We start from the raw sequence: 18,849 nt of genomic DNA, 5'->3' as shown, positions 1-18,849 counted from the left end.
TAGTGTTTGCCAGACACCTGGGCAACGCTTCAGTTCTGTCAGTTTGTTGATGTTTGGCCTCAGTGACTGAGCAGTTGAAACCTTCGGGATTGCAGCAAAGTGTGCGTCGGATAGTTGTGTTCGGTATTTTGACTTGTTTATATTCATTGTGGAAAAAAGTGACGCTGCCTCCATGACTGATTCTGCCTGGCAACTAATGATGCTGCCTCCATGGCTGACTCTACCCGGCGACTAGTGATGATATCTCTGTCCCTCTCCCCCAGCCAATGGGAGTTGCAGGGGGCGGCGCCTGCAGCAGACATTGCCAGCAGCACGTCTGCCTGCATCTCTCGTCCGCAGTTGGGAGGTTCTCAGGCTGCAGATGGCCCGTGGGCCAGGACTTTGAGAACCCTGCTTAAAACAGTTCCCTGAACGCAGTAAGTTATACTGACTTTTTGCTGGTATAACTGTATATTCACTAGGGCTTTTGCCAGCACAGCTCTGTTGTTAGGGGTGTTATTTTTCACATTCCTAATGGAGATAGTAGGGTTACCATATTTCAGCAAGCAAAAAAGAGGACGGGAGGAGCCCCGCCCTAGCCCCGCCCCTGCCCCTCCCACTTCCCACCCCCCCAGAACCCCCAACCCTCCCCCCGTTCCTTGTCCCCTGACTGCCCCCTCCTGGGACCCCTGCCCCTAACTGCCCCCCAGGACTCCACTCCCTATCTAAGCCTCCCTGCCTCTTGTCCCCTGACTGCCCCAACCCTTATCCACACCCCCACCCCCAGACAGACCCCTGGGACTCCCACGCCCCATCCAACCACTCCCCACCCCCTGACAGCCCCCCCCCCCAGAACTCCCAACCCATCTAAACCCCTCTGCTCCCTGTCCCCTGACTGCTCCGATCCCTCTCCCCACTCCTGCCCCCTGACAGCTCCCCCCCAGAACTCCCAGCCCCCCACCCCCCGCTCCTTGTCCCCTGACTACCCCTCCTGGGACCCCTGCCCCTAACTGCCCCCCAGAACCCCACCCCCTACCTAAGACTCCCTGTTCCTTGTCCCCTAACTGCCCCCTCCTAAGACCCCCCCAACTGCCCCCCAGGACCCTACCCCCTACCTGTACCCTGACTGCCCAAAACTTTCTCCACTCCCCCCAAAAAAGCCCCCCCCGTTTCTTGACTGCCCCCTCCAGAACCTCCCTGCCCCTTCTCCTGCCCCCTGGCCCCCTTACCCTGCTGCTCAGAACAGGGTGTTGGGCTCTGTGCGAGCCGAGCCGGACACGTGGCTACGCTCCCCAGCACAACAAAACCCGGTCCCTGGCCCTGCACAGTGCTGCTGGACCGGGCTGCAGGGGAGAGCTGCCGGCTCAGAATGCAGGGTGGATCCGGCTCCTCTACAGCTGCTCCGGAGTCCAGCCCGGGACTTTCCTGCAGCCCTCCCAGCTGCTCGCTCTGCTCTGCCGGGGGAGGGGGGAAATCCCGGACATTTTGAGTGCTTTACAAATTCCCCCGGACGCTATTTTTAGAACAAAAAGGAGGACATGTCCTGGTAAATCCGGACGAATGGTAACCCTAGGAGATAGCGACGTAGACAAAAAATGTAAGTGTACACTTAGCCGTGTCTACACTACAGCGGCACAGCAACAGCACAGCAGCTGTGTCTCTGAAGTGCTGTAATGTAGACACTTCCTACATCAACAAAAGAGGTTTTTCCATCCATGTAGGCAATCCACCTCTCCAAGAGGTTGACCTACCTGCATCTACAGTGGCGGCTAGTTTGACCTAACTATGGTGCTCACGGCACAACGTTTTTCACAGCCCCTGAGCAACATGCCTCGGCTGATCTAATTTTTAGGTGTGGACCAGAACCAAGCTAATCCAACTGTGTCCACATTAGGGGTTGTAGTGATGTAACTCTATTAGTAAAAAGAAAGTCACCCACCTAACCAATATAGTCATACGGGTATAGAGCCTGTGTAGCCAGGCCTAAGGGTTTGATACTGCAAGTCAATCTATTTCCAAAACGTGGGAATTCATGTCTCACCTTATAGAGCTGTCACACACTCAGAGATGCTTGTCAGTCAATGAACACTATCGGTGACCTATGCCCTGCAGCGATTCAGCTGCATTGTGTCCTTAGAAAAATACTTTGGGGTCGGGGGGGCAGAAAAGGTCTGTTTTAATAGAGGCTCTGGCTGAAGCAGCTCTGGACAGTTACGTCTGTGGCGATAAAAGCGTTCACTAGGTTAGTACTAAACTGGAGCAATCCTGTGCTTGACAGAAGGAGTCAGATTTCAGAATTGCAGCGGTAAGGTGCAGGGAGCTGTTTCTTTCCCTCAACCAGAAATGGCAGCGTGTTTCGAAGCAGCAGCGGTATGGGTTTTTTTTCCCTTGATTACTTTCTATGTCTTGTTTCCTTCTTATCCTAATCCTGTTTACTTCAGGGCTTATTGCCTCCCGGCACCCACCGCTCTTCCACATAGATGCATGGAGCAATATCACCAATTAGACACAGTTCTGCAGCAAGTAGGGCAAGTGCCATTAGAAACACTCTGCAGCGGCTTCTGTAAAGCAATACAGTCCCGGACTAACTGGCACCTAGCTAGCTGAAGAGACACGTTAGGTATCCCTCTAGCTCCCATCACCGCAGTATCTGAGCACCTCACAGTCTTTAATGTATTTGTCCCCTGTGTGGTAGGGCAGTGCTATTATCCCCATTTTAAGGTGTGGATCTGAGACACAGAAAGGCTAAGTGATGTGACCAAGGTTGCACAGGAAGTTTGCAGCAAAGCAGGGAATTGAACCTGGGTTTTCTAAACCCCAGGCTAGTACCCTAGCCACCAGGCCATCCATCCTCTTGCATGGTGGTGTGTTGGGGTGGGTGAAGCTCTCACCCACCAATGCCTGTGATGGATCTGTTCTGTAGGTAATAGACCTAAGGATCTAGGGCATCAATGTGTTGCACCAACATCACCTTCATGAAGTATTTATATTTGCACCATTTCTAAGCAGGAGAGTGGTTACCGTTTTCCATTTATGTCGTGGTAGCACCTAAAGGCCACAGGCAAGTAGGGCCCCTATTTGCTGCCTTTTTTTATTTACAATGTTAGAATAAAATGTTATAATTTATTTGTACTACAGTAGTGCCCAGAGCCCAGTCGTGAATCAGGACTTCATTGTGCTAGGCGCTGTATAAACACAGAACAAAGTATGCTCCCTGTCCTGAACAGCTAACAATCTCTGTATAAGAGGAGAGGGACAACAGATGAATGCAACAAATAGATGAGGACCAGCACAAGGAAATGAAGAGATAAGAATAATGTAGATCATTAGTGGCCTAGATGAGACCAGGATGTAACTCAGATCTGAGTCAAATATCTGAGACTAAACCAGTTTCTTGGGTTTTAGTTCTAGATCCAGAAGGTGGTCATTTTCTGAATCCGTTTTGTTGTTAAGGTTTTTGCTTTGTTTTGTGGGAGTGGGGGGTGGGGAGAGAAGATGGTAGAAATTTCAGGACAACAACATCTAGTCTCGTAACAGTTCCACCACTGTGAACAGTGGAAATCACGCAAGATCAGTGCCTCTTGCAATATGTCCACCTACTGTCGGACAAAAATCTCAGGAGATCAGTTAGGATCTCAGGAGATTTTTGAAAGGTAAGATCCCATCTGATTTTTGCAGTTGTGAGCATAATTTTCAGGAGGGCTGTTTGTGAGGGTGTGCGCCCTTTTTGTTTAAATCTGTAGCAGGAAACCAGGAAGGGGAGGGAAGGGGTATGTTTCTAATTAGAAGGTCTACAGTAATAGAGAGAGAAGCAAAACAGTTTTAGAGATAATGCTTTCTGCACTCGAATGAATGTCCTTGTTCAGGGTTAGAAGAAGAAAAGTGACTCTTTCTGTGATTCTTTACCATTGATGCTTGACTCAGTTTTTAATACTTTTGTGCTGTCAAACCCAAACTTTAGCCGAGACTAAATGTGGGATGCAAACACCATTTGCTTGGTCCATAACTTGCCCAGATAGCAAGTGTGAAAAATCAGGATGGGGGCGGGGGGGGGGGGGGTAATAGGAGCCTATGCAAGAAAAAAGCCCCAAATATCGAGACTGTCCCTATAAAATCGGGACATCCGGTCACTCCACTATCAGGCAACAGCACTGTTTAAAGATAATGTTACTTACCAGTAACAGTGTGATGTAGGTAAACAAGACTGCAGCTAGAATCAGAAGAAGAACAGACCAGAGAAACCAGTGGCCTACGTTTCCATAGTTGTACCTAAAATGCAATAAAATCTTGTAAACTGTCTGCAATTATTAAGAGTTACATTTAAATAAATGTAAGTAATAAATTCCCTTCCATCCCCCCACACTCTCCTCCTGAAGGAATACAGCTATGCATTTTCTACTAGGAGGAAACATGTTCATCTAATGGAATCCACCTTCATAAAACTGGAGTGACCATAACACAAATGGCCAGGTAGGGATACAATGTATTTCTGTAAAAAGCAACAGAGGGTCCTGTGGCACCTTTAAGACTAACAGATGTGTTGGAGCATAAGCTTTTGTGGGTGAATACCCACTTCATCAGACGCAAGTAATGGAAATTTCCAGAGGCAGGTATAAATCAGTATGGAGATAACAAGGTTAGTTCAATCAGGGAGGGTGAGGTGCTCTGCTAGCAGTTGAGGTGTGAACACCAAGGGAGGAGACACTGCTTCTGTAGTTGGATAGCCATTCACAGTCTTTGTTTAATCCTGATCTGATGGTGTCAAATTTGCAAATGAACTGGAGCTCAGCAGTTTCTCTTTGGAGTCTGGTCCTGAAGTTTTTTTGCTGTAAGATGGCTACCTTTACATCTGCTATTGTGTGGCCAGGGAGGTTGAAGTGTTCTCCTACAGGTTTTTGTATATTGCCATTCCTGATATCTGACTTGTGTCCATTTATCCTCTTGCGTAGTGACTGTCCAGTTTGGCCAATGTACATAGCAGAGGGGCATCGCTGGCACAATGTATTTCTGAGCACTGGTCCAAGAGCATCGTTCAGACAAGCTTGCTGGTCCTGAGAGTATTGGATTGATCCAACAAAGTGTTTCTAATCCTGACAGGCTACACAATATTGGAACTTAATGACATCATTTGGAGTAATATCTTGTTTCCCTGCCACATCCGCACCCCACTTCATCTTGACATTACTTAACTAGCCAATCCCTTACAAACTACTCGCCTTATGTGTCCCTTGGAATTCCTCGTTTTCACCTTTATATGAAGTCTTGGTTTCTACCACTAGCTTTTTAAGACAAGGCCCAACAACACAATATCAGAATCCAGCTTCCTTTGCAACTGGTCCATAAACATGGTACTTCTGGCTGGGCTAGATGGTGCCTTTCCACAATGAACCACTCCATTCCCACCCCTTTAAACAACCAAAAATGCACCAATTTGGGGCTGGGTGGAGAAAGGCACAGGGGTTTTTTATTTACTTTCAGAACTCCTAAAGCACCCAGAGACCAAAATGTTGAGCCAAATATACTGTAAATGCCCAGATTAAGATTAGGAGAGGGGTGCTGCACAGACAGTTACTGACCCAAATAAATAACAATATTACAGTTTCCCCCCCCAGTCTTGGAGTTCACTGAACTCTGATTGGTTCTAGGTGTCTAATTTGCATGATCACTTCATGCATATTTCAGAATGCAAGGATTTGCATAGTCATCAGCTGATTATTTCTCAATTTGCTGTGAACAGGCAAATTGCTCAACTCCAATTGGCTATGATAATCCTTCTGCTCTGCTGGATTCAAATTTGAAGCTGTTTGACAAACACAAAGTTGCCTTCCCAGCTTGACCTTTTTAGATGAAGCAGAAAAAAACCAAGAGAAGGAGCACGGAAAAAAACAGTCTTTTTGTTCATTTCATTATATATGGAGATATACCTATCTCATAGAACAGGAAGGGACCCTGAAAGGTCATTAAGTCCAGCCTCCTGCCTTCACTAACAAGACCAAGTACTGATTTTGCTCCAGATCCCTAATTGGCCTCCTCAAGGATTGAACTCATAACCCTAGGTTTAGCAGACCAATGCTCAAACCACTGAGCTATCCTTCTGCCCTCATCCCTCCCCTCTTCCCATGGTGCCTTTCCCTAGAGACAGGCAGGGCACATGTCCCCAGAACAATTGTTATGCTTGAATTACAAACATCTTTATATTGGAAAGGAAGGATGCTCTTGTGATTAAGGCACTAGACTGAGTCTCAGATCTAGATTCAGTTCCAGGCTTTGCCACACACTTTCCATGTGACCTTGGGCAAGTCACTTTGCCTCAGTTCACCCATCTTCAAAATGGAAATAGCAATCCTTCCTTTCTTCCACCCTTTGTCTGTCTTGTTTATTTAGATTGTGAACTCTTTGGGCCAGGGACTGTCTCTCACTATGTGTGTGTACAGCACCGAACCCAACGGGGGCTTGACCTGGGTTATGGGCTCTAGGTGCTACTGTAATACAAATAATGATAATCTACTCCGGGGGAATGCCAGTCCTTCCCACCCCACTCAGTTTTGAAGCCATGTAAGTAAAAGGTATAATAGATACTCAGGGGGCGAGAGCCTTACTGAGCTGTGGGGAGAAAGGGAAGGTGGCGGGAGGGAGGAAAATGGGGAGGTGAAGAGAAGAGGAGAGATAATGGATGAGCGTAGGAAGGGAAGACAGACCAAAGTGTTTTCTTTGTTTGCCGACAGCCCATTTTGACTTTTGTAGGTATTGTCTTTCATTTCACAGATAGTTTAGGGCCAAGGTTTTCACCCGTGGGGGCCTAAAGTCAGACTCCTAAATATATATTTACACCTCGAGCCTCCCAAAGCATCTCAGCTCCGCTCTGGTGAAATTCAAGCCTCTTAAATTTAGATGGATTTAAGAGCCTGACTTTAGGTATCTGGATATGACAATGTTGGCCTTGATATTTCAATAAGCATTTCCATCTAACAACAACTTGAAGATACTTCCTGTTATAACCCAGGGATAACAGTACAACCATGGCAACAAACACCAGAGCCTTTGGCCTTGGACTGTATTTTCTGTAAAAACCTCACTGTTCTGCTTCTGAGCTTATTCAGCCCAGGAGACAGTCATTAGCTTGTAAACAGGCAGCACCCTCATGATATCCTCAGAATAAATTTCAGCCCTTCACATCCCCCAAGTGCCCTGGGTGCATTAACTAACTAACCATCACAGCCTGACCAGGGTAAGCAAGAATTAGCCCCAGTTTCCAATTCGGAAAGGCGCCACACAAATTGATTAAGGATCTAACATGCTGAGCATCTCCTGTGAGAGGAGGACTCCTCGTTGTTTTTGCTGATACAGACTAACACAGCTACCACTCTGAATCCTGTGAGATGCTGAGTATTCTCAGTTCCCCTTACAGGCAATGGGGGCTTCTCACAGGACCATGCCCAACGCGATGTACCCAGCTTCGCACAGCTGGGTGTTGTCAGAGCTGAGAGAAGAACTCTGGCTAGTCCCGTGCTCAGTATATTAGAACATGCTGCCTGACCTCATTACCCTTCCTTCCTCTCCAGGCAGACAACTGGCTATTGACAACCTAATTTCAAATGGGCGGGGGAGGAGGGAGACTGTGGTACTTACCAGTCGAAGTTATTGTAGTCATTCTTTGCTTCCCCCCACATGTACAGAAAGACCAAAGAGAGGCAGAATGCTCCAACGAGAAACGGGAAGAACACACATTCCCACTGGAAATGGAGAGAAAGGCCAGGTGGTTAAAGCCTGGTTTACACAACGACGGACAGCATACATTGCAGGCATATTTTTGACTCTCAATTTATCCCAGATGCATGAGGCTTGGTGTCAGAATCACAGAAGTCAGAGATGGAAAGGACCTTGTTAGATCACCTAGTCCAATTCTGTACTGGCAGAGAAACGTTCCCTACAATTTATTCTTCAGCGCTTTCTCTATCAGAGCTTTAGATCACTCATATGACGGAGGCCTCCACCTCTTCCCATAGGAGACGATCCCACAATCTACCTGCTCACACCATTTATAGTTTACCCTGATTTTTAGCTTAAATTTTCCTTTTCTTAATTCAATCCCATTACTCTTAGTTATATCGCCTGTTCTAGTGGCGCTCAGCATGAGAAAAAAAATGAAGTAACTCTTTACAGTTGTCGCATTTGTTATTTATTTGTATTGCGGTAGCACTGAGGAGCCACAGCCATGGACCAGGACTCCATTGTGCTAGGCGCTGTACAAACACAGAACCAAAACATGGTCCCTTCTCCAGAGTCAGAGCGTAGTGTGATGTGAAAGTAAGGACAGAACTCCAAGTCACTACTCTGCAGATGTCCTGCAGCAGAACGTGGAGGCCGCTTGTGCCTGAATGGAGTGAGCTGTGATACGCCCAGGAGGGGGAAGCTTGGCTAGTTTGTAGCATTCTAAGATGCATCCTGAATCCCACTTCGAAATCCTCTGTGAGGATATGGCTTCTCCTCACGCCCTTTCTGCCATAGCAACAAAGAGCCTTGGAGATTTTCTAATGGGTCTGGTTCTCGGCAGGTAGAATGCCAGGGCATGCCTGACATGAAGGGAGAAAAGTCTCTTCTCCTCGGAAGAAGTGTGGGGCACTGGGAAGAATACAGGTAAGTGTATTGATTAATTGATGTGGAACTCAGACACAATCTTGGGGACGAATTTGCGGTGTAACCTAACAGAAAGCTTCTCCTTGTGAAATATTGTATAAGGAGTATCTGCCATCATGGCTCCCAGCTCACTGACCCTTCTTGTGTGTAGCGCCTTTCCTAATTGTAAACTGGGGATAATTCTTGCTTACCCTGGTCAGGCTGTGAGAATTAGTTAGTTAATGCACCCAGGGCACTTGGGGGATGTAAAGGGCTGAGTTTTATTCTGAGGATATCATGAGGGTGCTGCCTGTTTACAAACTAATGACTATCTCCTGGGCTGAATAAGCTCAGAAGCAGAACAGTGAGGTTTTTACAGAAAATACAATCCAAGGCCAAAGGCTCTGGTGTTTGTTGCCACGGGGTACTGTTGGGTCATGGCACATGTGGCCAGAGATTCAAAGATCGGGCCTGCACGTGTTGAGAGGATAAGGTTAAGGTCTCATTGAGTCATTCCCCCAATGACCAGTGGGAAGGTCCTGATCAAGACCTTCATAAATCGAATCGAGGTCAGGTGTGTAAAGATAGAACTTGGGGGGAGGATGGCGCTAATCGCTGCTAGGTGTACTCACAGTGAACTGACACCTGAACCTGAGGTCTTTGAGAAGAGGAGATAGTCTCGGATAACTGGAACACCCACAATATCAAGTGAATGCTGGTGGCAACATGTCCAGGCCAAAAATCACCACCATTTAGCAGAATCTAGTAGGATCCTTCCTGCTTGGGGTCAGGATTTCCTGAACAGGGATGAAGCATGAGCGTTCTACCTCTGACACCCATCCAAACACCAGGCTGCGAGGCGGAGTGAGTGCTGGTTGGGGTACTTGACTTTCCCCCCATCCTGAGTTAAGAGATCCTGAAATGCATGGATCCTGACAGGTGGGCATGTGGACATCGTCAGGGCTCTGTGAACCAGAATTGTCTGGGCCAAGGGTGTGAAGAGGAGGATGGTGGCTCTGTCACGTTGAATGTTCCATATAACTTCTGGTGGTAGGCAGATGGGAGGAAAGGCATATCTGAGGTCGTCTGTCAGGGAAAGCATCGCCCTGGGAGTCTTGGCCTATGGCTCCCCTGGAGCAATATAGGGGAATTCCCTATTTACATTGAACTATCAATGAGCCATCTTTTAATCCATGTAATGTGTGCCGTGTTAATTTTATAGTGGTCTAGCTTTTAACTAAAATATTGTGTGGTACTAAGTCAAATACCTTACAAAAATCTAAGTATTACTTTTTTTTACCAATCTTTGTAAACTCATAAAAAAATATCAAGTTAGTTTGACAGGATCTATTTTCCATAAATCCATGTTTATTTGCATGAATTACATTATCCTCCTTTAATTCTTTATTAATGGAGTCCTGTATCAGCCACTCCATTATCTCGCCTGGAATCGATGTCAGGCTGACAGGCCTATAATTACCTGGGTCATCCTGTTTACCCTTTTAAAATATTGGCACAACATTAGGTTTCTTCCAGTCTTCTGGAACTTCCTCAGTGCTCCAAGACTTAGGGTACGTCTACACTTACCGGAGGGTCCGGCGGCAGGCAATTGATGTTCTGGGATCGATTTATCGCGTCTGGTTTAGACGCGATAAATCGATCCCGGATCGATCCCGGAAGTGCTCGCCGTCGACGCCGGTACTCCAGCTCGGCGAGAGGAGTACGCGGCATCAACGGGGGAGCCTCCCTGCCACGTCTGGACCCGCGGTAAGTTCGGACTAAGGTACTTCGAATTCAGCTACGTTATTAACGTAGCTGAATTTGCGTACCTTAGTCCGAAGTGGGGGGTTAGTGGGGACCAGGCCTTATTGAAAAATCAACATTAATGGTCCAGAGAGCTCCTCAGCCAGCTCTTTTAAAACTCTTGGATGAAAGTTAACTGGACCTGCTGATTTTAAAATGTCTAACTTCAGTAGCTTCTGTTAACATCCTCCAGAGATACTAGTAAGTTTGCATGAGGCATAAATCAGGGCAGAGTTTGGCCCATAGCACCTTTCGAATACAAGTGTGATGATGGACTTGTCCCGTAACTAACAGTTCACAGTAACAACATGCTAACCATACCATCTTGCAGCAGCATTGTCCTGGCTCAGTCCTTCTCCGCTGATATCGCTTCCACCGGCAGCTGTAGAGCCCCGCCAGGCAGGAGACGAAGGGCTGATGTTCATACCGCTGCAGCAAGTGCCGACGCACCACCTTCAACTTCCCAAACTTGAGCTTCTTGAGACTGACGGAACTGCTGTCCATCTGAGGGGGTTTATCTCATTTTCCCTCTGAAATGAAACTGAAAATTGTCAGGGGACGTTTGTCCCATATCTGCTCTTGCCTCCCTGGACAACACATTTCATGTAGCCTGTCTGACTAGCAGATTTTGCCCTGAGTTAGACCTACTGTGTAATCCCATTAGGTCATCTGTTCTCCTGCATGTAGAAAACTGAATGGAAAAAGAAACCTCCAAAGGATGAGCTGCCAGCCTCCTCCGTTGGCCTGCCAAGACAGATTTCAACCCTCCACAAAGACTTTCAGTTTGATAAGCCTGGAGGACAGCTCCAATTGTGGCAAAGTACAATTTATGCAATGGACAATGAAGCTGAAAATATTTAAAAATAATTTGTGCTTTCTGAGGAAAGAAATTAGAATAACTATGACATTATTCTTGGAGAGTATTTCATCCCCCAAAAGAAGATGGGCTTTTACCAAAGGATGCAGAGACAAGCAAGAAGCATGGTGGTCTTTATGAACCGGCAGAGCTTTGAGACTTGGGCTTGTCTAGACATAAAAGTTGTATCCCTATCACTATAGGGGCTGGTGCCTGATCTATGGATTGTGTATTAATTATATTTATTACTTAAGAATCCCCAGTTAACACTCTGAGGTTTGATAGGTACCTGTCCAAAGATCCAGCCCAGTGTTATTAAAATTACTGTTCAGTTGGGAACCACAGTGTGCACAGTTGCAACACCCACTCTTAGGAGCCCTTCTGTTTTTGTAACCGTTTTATTAAAACAGTCACCAACACTCTAACCCAGCAAGATAATACAGAACGTACATCTGAACATCCAAATACTCACACCATCCCTTGCAGAACAACCTGAAATGTTAATCATTATCTTCCTCAAATAACTTTTATAATATGTTATACTTACACCACTACACCTAATGCATATTCAGCAGGGTTTTTCCCCCGCTTCCTTATTTGTGTTTCCTCACCGTCCTACTATTAGCGTGACCTTATCCATAGGTTAGTTTATGAATGATCTCAGCATATTGTCATATACATCAATTTGTTGCCAAGGCAAGTTTGTGGTTATGCATCTGCGGATGTTCTTATCCTACAATATCCAAAAGCTGGTATCCATTCATATTCCTGTGGTTACCTAGTCATATACAAAAATCCCCTGAATTTAATATTCCCAGTTCCTCAATAACTCAGAGTCACTGCTGGGTAACTCACTCATGCTAGGGTTCATAGGCCCCAAAGCCTTATGCTAACTGCTCAAGGAAATGTCTTATAGGATGTAGGCTTATAGGATCATTGCTTTACTGCCTTAACTTATGCCTATGCCTTACCTAGCAAATAGCTATAGCCTACAGGGTTCAGGCTTTAAAGAGTGCTCTTGGTTTTGTGAGCAAAAGGTATTTCCTGCTATATGACTCTCTGTGTTCAGAGATACAGAACTTTGTACCGTTCTTTGTAAAAAAACAAAACTGCATGAAAGACATACCTATTACCAATGTTTACGCCCTACTGGTTCACACAGAGGGCCCCAAATTTTGACTAGCCACTCGGGTCAAAAAGGGGAAACACTGTACCTGTATAAGACACCTTTATACAGGTATAACTATAACCAGGCCAGAAGTTGTACCACTATCATTATATCAGTAAAAAACAAAATCACCGCTCCTCCTCCCCCACAACCAGTTATATTGGTACCACTTTTAAGTGTGGACTGGACCTTTAGTTGCAGTAAAGAGGACTACATAGGAGATGATTTAGTAATTAGGTTTTAAACACAAAACTTTCAAAAAAATTATAACTAATATGTGAGCTCACTTTGGAACAGACAGTGCAAGTGGCACAACAGTGTGAGCTAGTGAAAAAGTAATTCACCTGAGAAAAAAGTAGTGAGATGATGGTGCAAGAAGTAGAAAAAAAAATCACTTCCCATGGGAGAAAACAGAAGCACCATTAAAAAAAGCCTCTTATGAACACTGAGTTAGTTGGCAAAAGCGATTTTGTTATATTGGAGAGCTTGGGAAGTGATAGTGTGTCACTTGATACATGTTACCTGTTTGGATCTGAAATCAGGAATGTCTCCTGCAAGGTTTAGTAAGTCGCACAGGGCTCTGCCTTCTTTATCTAATTTATAAAATACAATAATAGTTAAAAATAGAAATGTGCAGTTCACACTTTCCATCCTTATGCATATTTCCACACAATGAATTGCTTGTGAATGACCTACAGAGCAAGAGTTTATTTTTTTTTATTTGAAGTTATTTGATAAATCATTTGAAACAATGGATACATTCAAAAAACCTCCTGAGCCATTCATAGACAATTTGCCAACAGAAGAGGAGGTGAAATTGGTCAAATTAGTTACCAAACTCTATCTAATATGTTCTGTGTTAAATTCTCTCCTCGGTGGTGATGCAAATGAGATTGAATTATGGCTGTGTGTGTTTCATGCAAATCTATATATGAAAAAGATTAACACAGTATCACTACAGCATTGCCAACACCAAGTGTTCAAAAATCATGGGTCAAATCTCATAATACCATGAAATAGCTTAAAAAAATAAGAGCTGTATTTTTTTTTTGTCATCTCAGTTTTTAAGATGTTAGATTACATTCAGGTCATATTTTCAAAGCTTTTCTCTGCAAACAGAAGAGCTAGAAACGTCACTTTTTCTTTGATAAAACTGAGATTCTAAGTCAATCACTTGCCTCCAAGGCTTGCAGCTTTAAGACAGACACCAAATATCACAAGAATCACAATAAAATTGCAGAACTCGATGTCATTATTTATATAATGTCAGAAACGTGCTGTATGGATTACCAATCAGTCTGAGCATTACCTCTGTCCAGGAGAGTTACAGCAGATCTAATGCTTTTATTCTATTTGCATAGCTTACGGATTTTGCATCTTTCCATTAATGAGTCGGCTCCTGTTCTTGGATATTTGGGACCAGGTTATTCCTCAGTTTTTATTCAGTCCTTACTTGGGGTTTGATCCTACACTACTGAGGGCAACAGAAGCTTTGCCATTGGGGTCGATGCAAGCAGGATCAGGCATTTAGACAAAAATGGGAATTTGCCTAATAGGGACCTCAGGATTTGGGCCATTTTTACTTCATGCATTTCCAGAGCAGTCTTAGAGCTCCCAAATCTACAAGTACGGGTATCCCATAGGGCAGAACCTGCACTCCATGTGCACCCAACGCCAGTGACTTTGGAAGTTTGACATGTACTAGGAATGCAGAATCAGGCCTTTACCATGTATCGAGGTGCTTATCTGGTTCCATCACCACAGTATCTGAGCACCTCACAAACATGAATGAATTTACTCTTCCAACGCCCTTGGGAGTAAGGGAAGAATTAGTCTGGGCCTCAGTTCAGCAAAGCACTAAGCAGACGCTTAACTTCAAAAATGCCCTGATGAACTGGAGTCTTAGTTTTTCGTTATAAATCATTTCCAAAACCCCATCCCCAACCCGCTAATAATTTTTTTAGCAAAATTAAAATTGAACTCCCCCTAGTGGCGTGGGGTGAGCAGAAGTGAACGGAACATACAAGAGGCACTTTCACTTAGCTCTGCATTTTGTAACTTGTGTAGAAAAGCCAACATTTCATTCGCCATTTCACATCCACCTCACGTCACATTGCTGCCAGCCGCTATTGCCCCTAGGTGTCAACCTTACTGCTGTCTGGGTTTCTCCTTCCCAGGTACTGTCTGTATTTCAGACCATTTGTCCCCAGATCCCTTAGCTTCATTTTTCCAGGCTGACTGTGCTTTTCTTTGCCCGGTATTGAAACCAGCTTGTTATTAACTCTCTCCCGGGTCTCTATAATCTTTTCACACTGAACTGTCCCCCAGCCCTTGTCTCTGTTTGCCCTGTCCCTTCTCTTTCTCTACTCAGAGACCTGCTTTCCTGCTTCTCGCTTCCCAGTGGCTGTCGCCCAACGGACACAGAACTTTCCAGCCTTGGTTCCAGGAATGTCATCAAGCATTAGATCAGCTTATCTTAAAGGGCCAGTAAATTCTAAAGGGGCAATAAACCCGGCAGCTAATATATCAGCTGGCATAAATTGGCATAGCTCGACTGAAGTCAATGGACGTATGCCAACTTGCACCAGATTGACCATTAAGAATCAAGAAACACACATAAATCCCTCCAGATTTTTGGTGTTACTGATGAGATGAAGTTGTGCGGCCTTTGTGAATGGGATTTGTTGCATCTCTAACACTGATCAAATTAGACATTGGTTAGATTGGTGACCACCCGCAACTATTATGACCTACAAGACTATAAGTTATGCAAACGTATTTGTATTTATTGTTACCTGTCCCCCACCCCTGTTTGTTTAGTCACCTGTTACAATCCTAGAATTAGTTTTATCAGACAGAAACTGTCTGTATTTGGTGTGATTAATTTAGATGCACTTAATGGGCTAACAGTGTTAACATAACCTTTAAATAGTGTTAAGCAAGGTTTGGGGTTGGATATGCGGAGACGGCAGCCTGCTTAGTATCACGGCAAATACACTCTTCAACATCCTTTTAACCTTTTATTAAAGATAAAGAAAAGAAGGAAAAAATAGTTAAAACATTTGGAACGTGAAGTATGGAATAAGGCTTCCATTTTAACACCATCCCTTCTTCCCTCTTCCTTTAGCTGGAGAGAGTTTATAGGAGGAAAAACCTCCTTGTTGGACAGTCTCAGAGGGTATCAACATGGCAATAACTGTCCTTTTGAGGCAAAGAGAAGTTGGTTGAGATGAGCTGGAGCTGCTGTTATTGCTTCTGTTAACTCTGATCCCATTTCATCCCAGTTGGTGGTTGGGATTCTGCTGGAGCTGGTAGGGATGCCGATGTCACCTGGGTCTCTCTCTCTCTCTCTCTGGCCTGGTCTGGTCAGGACAGGCCCCCGGATTAGGAGGAAGAAGAGCTGGGATCCCAGGAGAGGGTGGGGGTGGCAGCCATGAAGCTTGCTCCAGTAGGTGCAATCTGTTCTTCCATATTTCCCCCTCAAAGTCTCATTCTTTTAGGACCCACAAAGAAAGTGGTTTACCAGGCATGATCTTAACACAGTCCTTGACTTGTATCAGTAGCCTATTTGTTTAGACTAGTTCAGTCTATCTCCCTTTTGTTCCTTTTCCCATTGACATTTGTTATTACAGGTTATTGTGACAGCTCATGAACTTTCATGTATTTTTTACCATTGAGCTCCCAGTTAGGATAAACTTGTAGGCCCATTTATCACAACAGAAGTCATTTTTCTTTCTAGCCCTAAAGCCTACCATGGCTGTATACCAATTACCTCAGAGAAATTGGAGGGGAAAGTCTCAACTTCATCTGTTAGCAGTGTAAGGCTACAGAATATTATTACATTCGGGCAAGGGAATCCTCCACAAATCCTCACCAGCAATCTGTTTATATGCTAGGCCAGTGTTTCTCAACAACTGGTCTGTGGACCAATGCTGGTCCCTGAGATCTCCCTGACACAGTTTAGGAAGGCAGCAAGCCGGTCCCTGGTATAAAAAGGTTGAGAAACACTGCTCTAGGCCCTTGATTCAGCAAAGTCCTTAAGCCAGGGGTAGTCAATAGGCGGAGCAGGGGCCAAATCTGGATCGCCTGATGCTTTTGAATGGACCCAGAAATCTTTTTATTTACTTATTATTCTCATTATTGTTATTTTTTTATTATTATTTTCTCTGGAGTCTGGACCTTGCCCAAGACATTTGGACCTTGACAAAAAATAATTGACTACCTCTGCGTTAAGCACATGCTTAAAGTTAATCATCTGTATAGTCCCAATTGAAGTCAGTGGGACTATGCGTGTGTCTAAAGTGAAGCATATGCTTAAGAGTTTTCCTGAATCAGGACCAAAAAGAGTTAACATCCTTTGAAAAGTGAGGCAAATAAATAAAAACACAAACTGGGCTGATTAAAGTAGGCACCTAAATGAAAATATTCTCACTGCTGACTTGAGTGGGAGCAAAATTCAGACACCACTGAGAGCTTATGGAAATCCCCACTGGGGTGGCCTGATTTTCAGAAGTGCTGAGTGTGATGTTGCACTCCAGAATGCTTTATAAAAATATGTTTATAAGTGTGAATATGATGTACCTGGAATATGCTTTATGCAAAAGGTCTCTTGTAAGGTATCATTACAAAGTTTATAATCTCCTGAGTGTGTTCATCCTATTTGTATGTATGTATCATTCTTGTCTCTAAAACTAGATATATGAAGTATTACTCTGAAGTCCTATTGTATTTTTCAAAGTGTGGGCCATTAATGTTGGCTTGGAATCTTGATGGCTCCCATTAACTAGGACAATTGGTTGTGAATGTCTCTGTTTACTTGCAAAACTTCCTGCAGACCAGCTCTGGAAGAATGAAGACTGATGTCTTACAATGACATGTGATCATGTCACCTGAACTGGAATCCATCTTTAACCTGGTGCTTTTCCATTTAGAAGGAGTGGTGGGAACCCAGAGAGAGAGATTTCAGAGTAGCAGCCGTGTTAGTCTGTATCCGCAAAAAGAAGAACAGGAGGACTTGTGGCACCTTAGAGACTAACAAATTTATTAGAGCATAAGCTTTCGTGGACTACAGCCCACTTCTTCGGATGCATATAGAATGGAACATATATTGAGGAGATATATATACACACATACAGAGAGCATAAACAGGTGGGAGTTGTCTTACCACCTCTGAGAGGCCAATTAATTAAGAGAAAAAAAACTTTTGAAGTGATAATCAAGCTAGCCGAGTACAGACAGACAGTTAGATAACAAGTGTGAGAGATTCAATGTTTGTAATGGCTCAACCATTCCCAGTCCTTATTCAAACCGGAGTTGATTGTGTCTAGTTTGCATATCAATTCTAGCTCAGCAGTTTCTCGTTGGAGTCTGTTTTTGAAGTTTTTCTGTTGTAATATAGCCACCCGCAGGTCTGTCACTGAATGACCAGACAGGTTAAAGTGTTCTCCCACTGGTTTTAGAGTATTTTGATTCCTGATGTCAGATTTGTGTCCATTAATTCTTTTGCGTAGAGACTGTCCGGTTTGGCCAATGTACATGGCAGAGGGGCATTGCTGGCACATGATGGCATATATCACATTGGTAGATGTGCAGGTGAACGAGCCCCTGATGGTATGGCTGATGTGATTAGGTCCTATGATGATGTCACTGGAATAGATATGTGGACAGAGTTGACATCGGGGTTTGTTACAAGGATAGGTTCCTGGGTTAGTGGTTTTGTTCAGTGATGTGTGGTTGCTGGTGAGTATTTGCTTTAGGTTGGGGGGTTGTCTGTAAGCGAGGACAGGTCTGTCTCCCAAGATCTGTGAGAGTAAAGGATCATCTTTCAGGATAGGTTGTAGATCTCTGATGATGCGCTGGAGAGGTTTTAGTAGGGGGCTGAAGGTGACAGCTAGTGGTGTTCTGTTATTTTCTTTGTTGGGCCTGTCTTGTAGGAGGTGACTTCTGGGTACTCGTCTGGCTCTGTCAATCTGTTTTTTCACTTCAGCAGGTGGGTATTGTAGTTTTAAGAATGCTTGATAGAGATCTTGTAGGTGCTTGTCTCTATCCGAGGGATTGGAGCAAATGCGGTTATATCTTAGAGCTTGGCTGTAGACAATGGATCGTGTGGTGTGTCCTGGATGGAAGCTGGAGGCATGTAGGTAAGTGTAGCGGTCAGTAGGTTTCCGGTATAGGGTGGTATTTATGTGACCATCGCTTATTAGCACAGTAGTGTCCAGGAAATGGACCGCTTGTGTGGATTGATCTAGGCTGAGGTTGATGGTGGGATGGAAATTATTGAAATCATGGTGAAATTCCTCAAGGGCTTCTTTTCCATGGGTCCAGATGATGAAGATGTCATCAATGTAGCGCAAGTAGAGTAGGGGCGTTAGGGGACGAGAGCTAAGGAAGCGTTGTTCTAAGTCAGCCATAAAAATGTTGGCACATT

At 44.6% G+C, this 18,849-nt stretch overlaps 1 protein-coding gene across 2 annotated transcripts in view; it reads right to left on the bottom strand.

The window, feature by feature from the left end:
• GDPD4 (glycerophosphodiester phosphodiesterase domain containing 4) overlaps positions 1-18,849 on the bottom strand; it is an 84,481-nt gene that overhangs the window by 31,924 nt on the left and 33,708 nt on the right. The window contains exons 2-4 of one of the 2 annotated variants that reach the window (XM_065581737.1): positions 10,720-10,928; positions 7,609-7,712; positions 4,155-4,248 (exon numbers count right to left, since the gene is read on the bottom strand). In XM_065581737.1, the coding sequence (XP_065437809.1) occupies positions 4,155-4,248; positions 7,609-7,712; positions 10,720-10,902 (381 nt within the window). In that variant the 5' untranslated portion in view covers positions 10,903-10,928. Of the gene's footprint in view, positions 1-4,154; positions 4,249-7,608; positions 7,713-10,719; positions 10,940-18,849 lie in introns of both variants that reach the window. The other variant, XM_065581736.1, reaches the window with a different exon arrangement.

The sequence above is a fragment of the Chrysemys picta genome, chromosome 1 (assembly GCF_011386835.1).
Source record: "Chrysemys picta bellii isolate R12L10 chromosome 1, ASM1138683v2, whole genome shotgun sequence".
In the NCBI taxonomy this organism is placed as follows: domain Eukaryota; kingdom Metazoa; phylum Chordata; order Testudines; family Emydidae; genus Chrysemys; species Chrysemys picta.
Note: the sequence above shows the minus strand (reverse complement) of the source record. Positions and strands in the feature narration are given on the sequence as shown.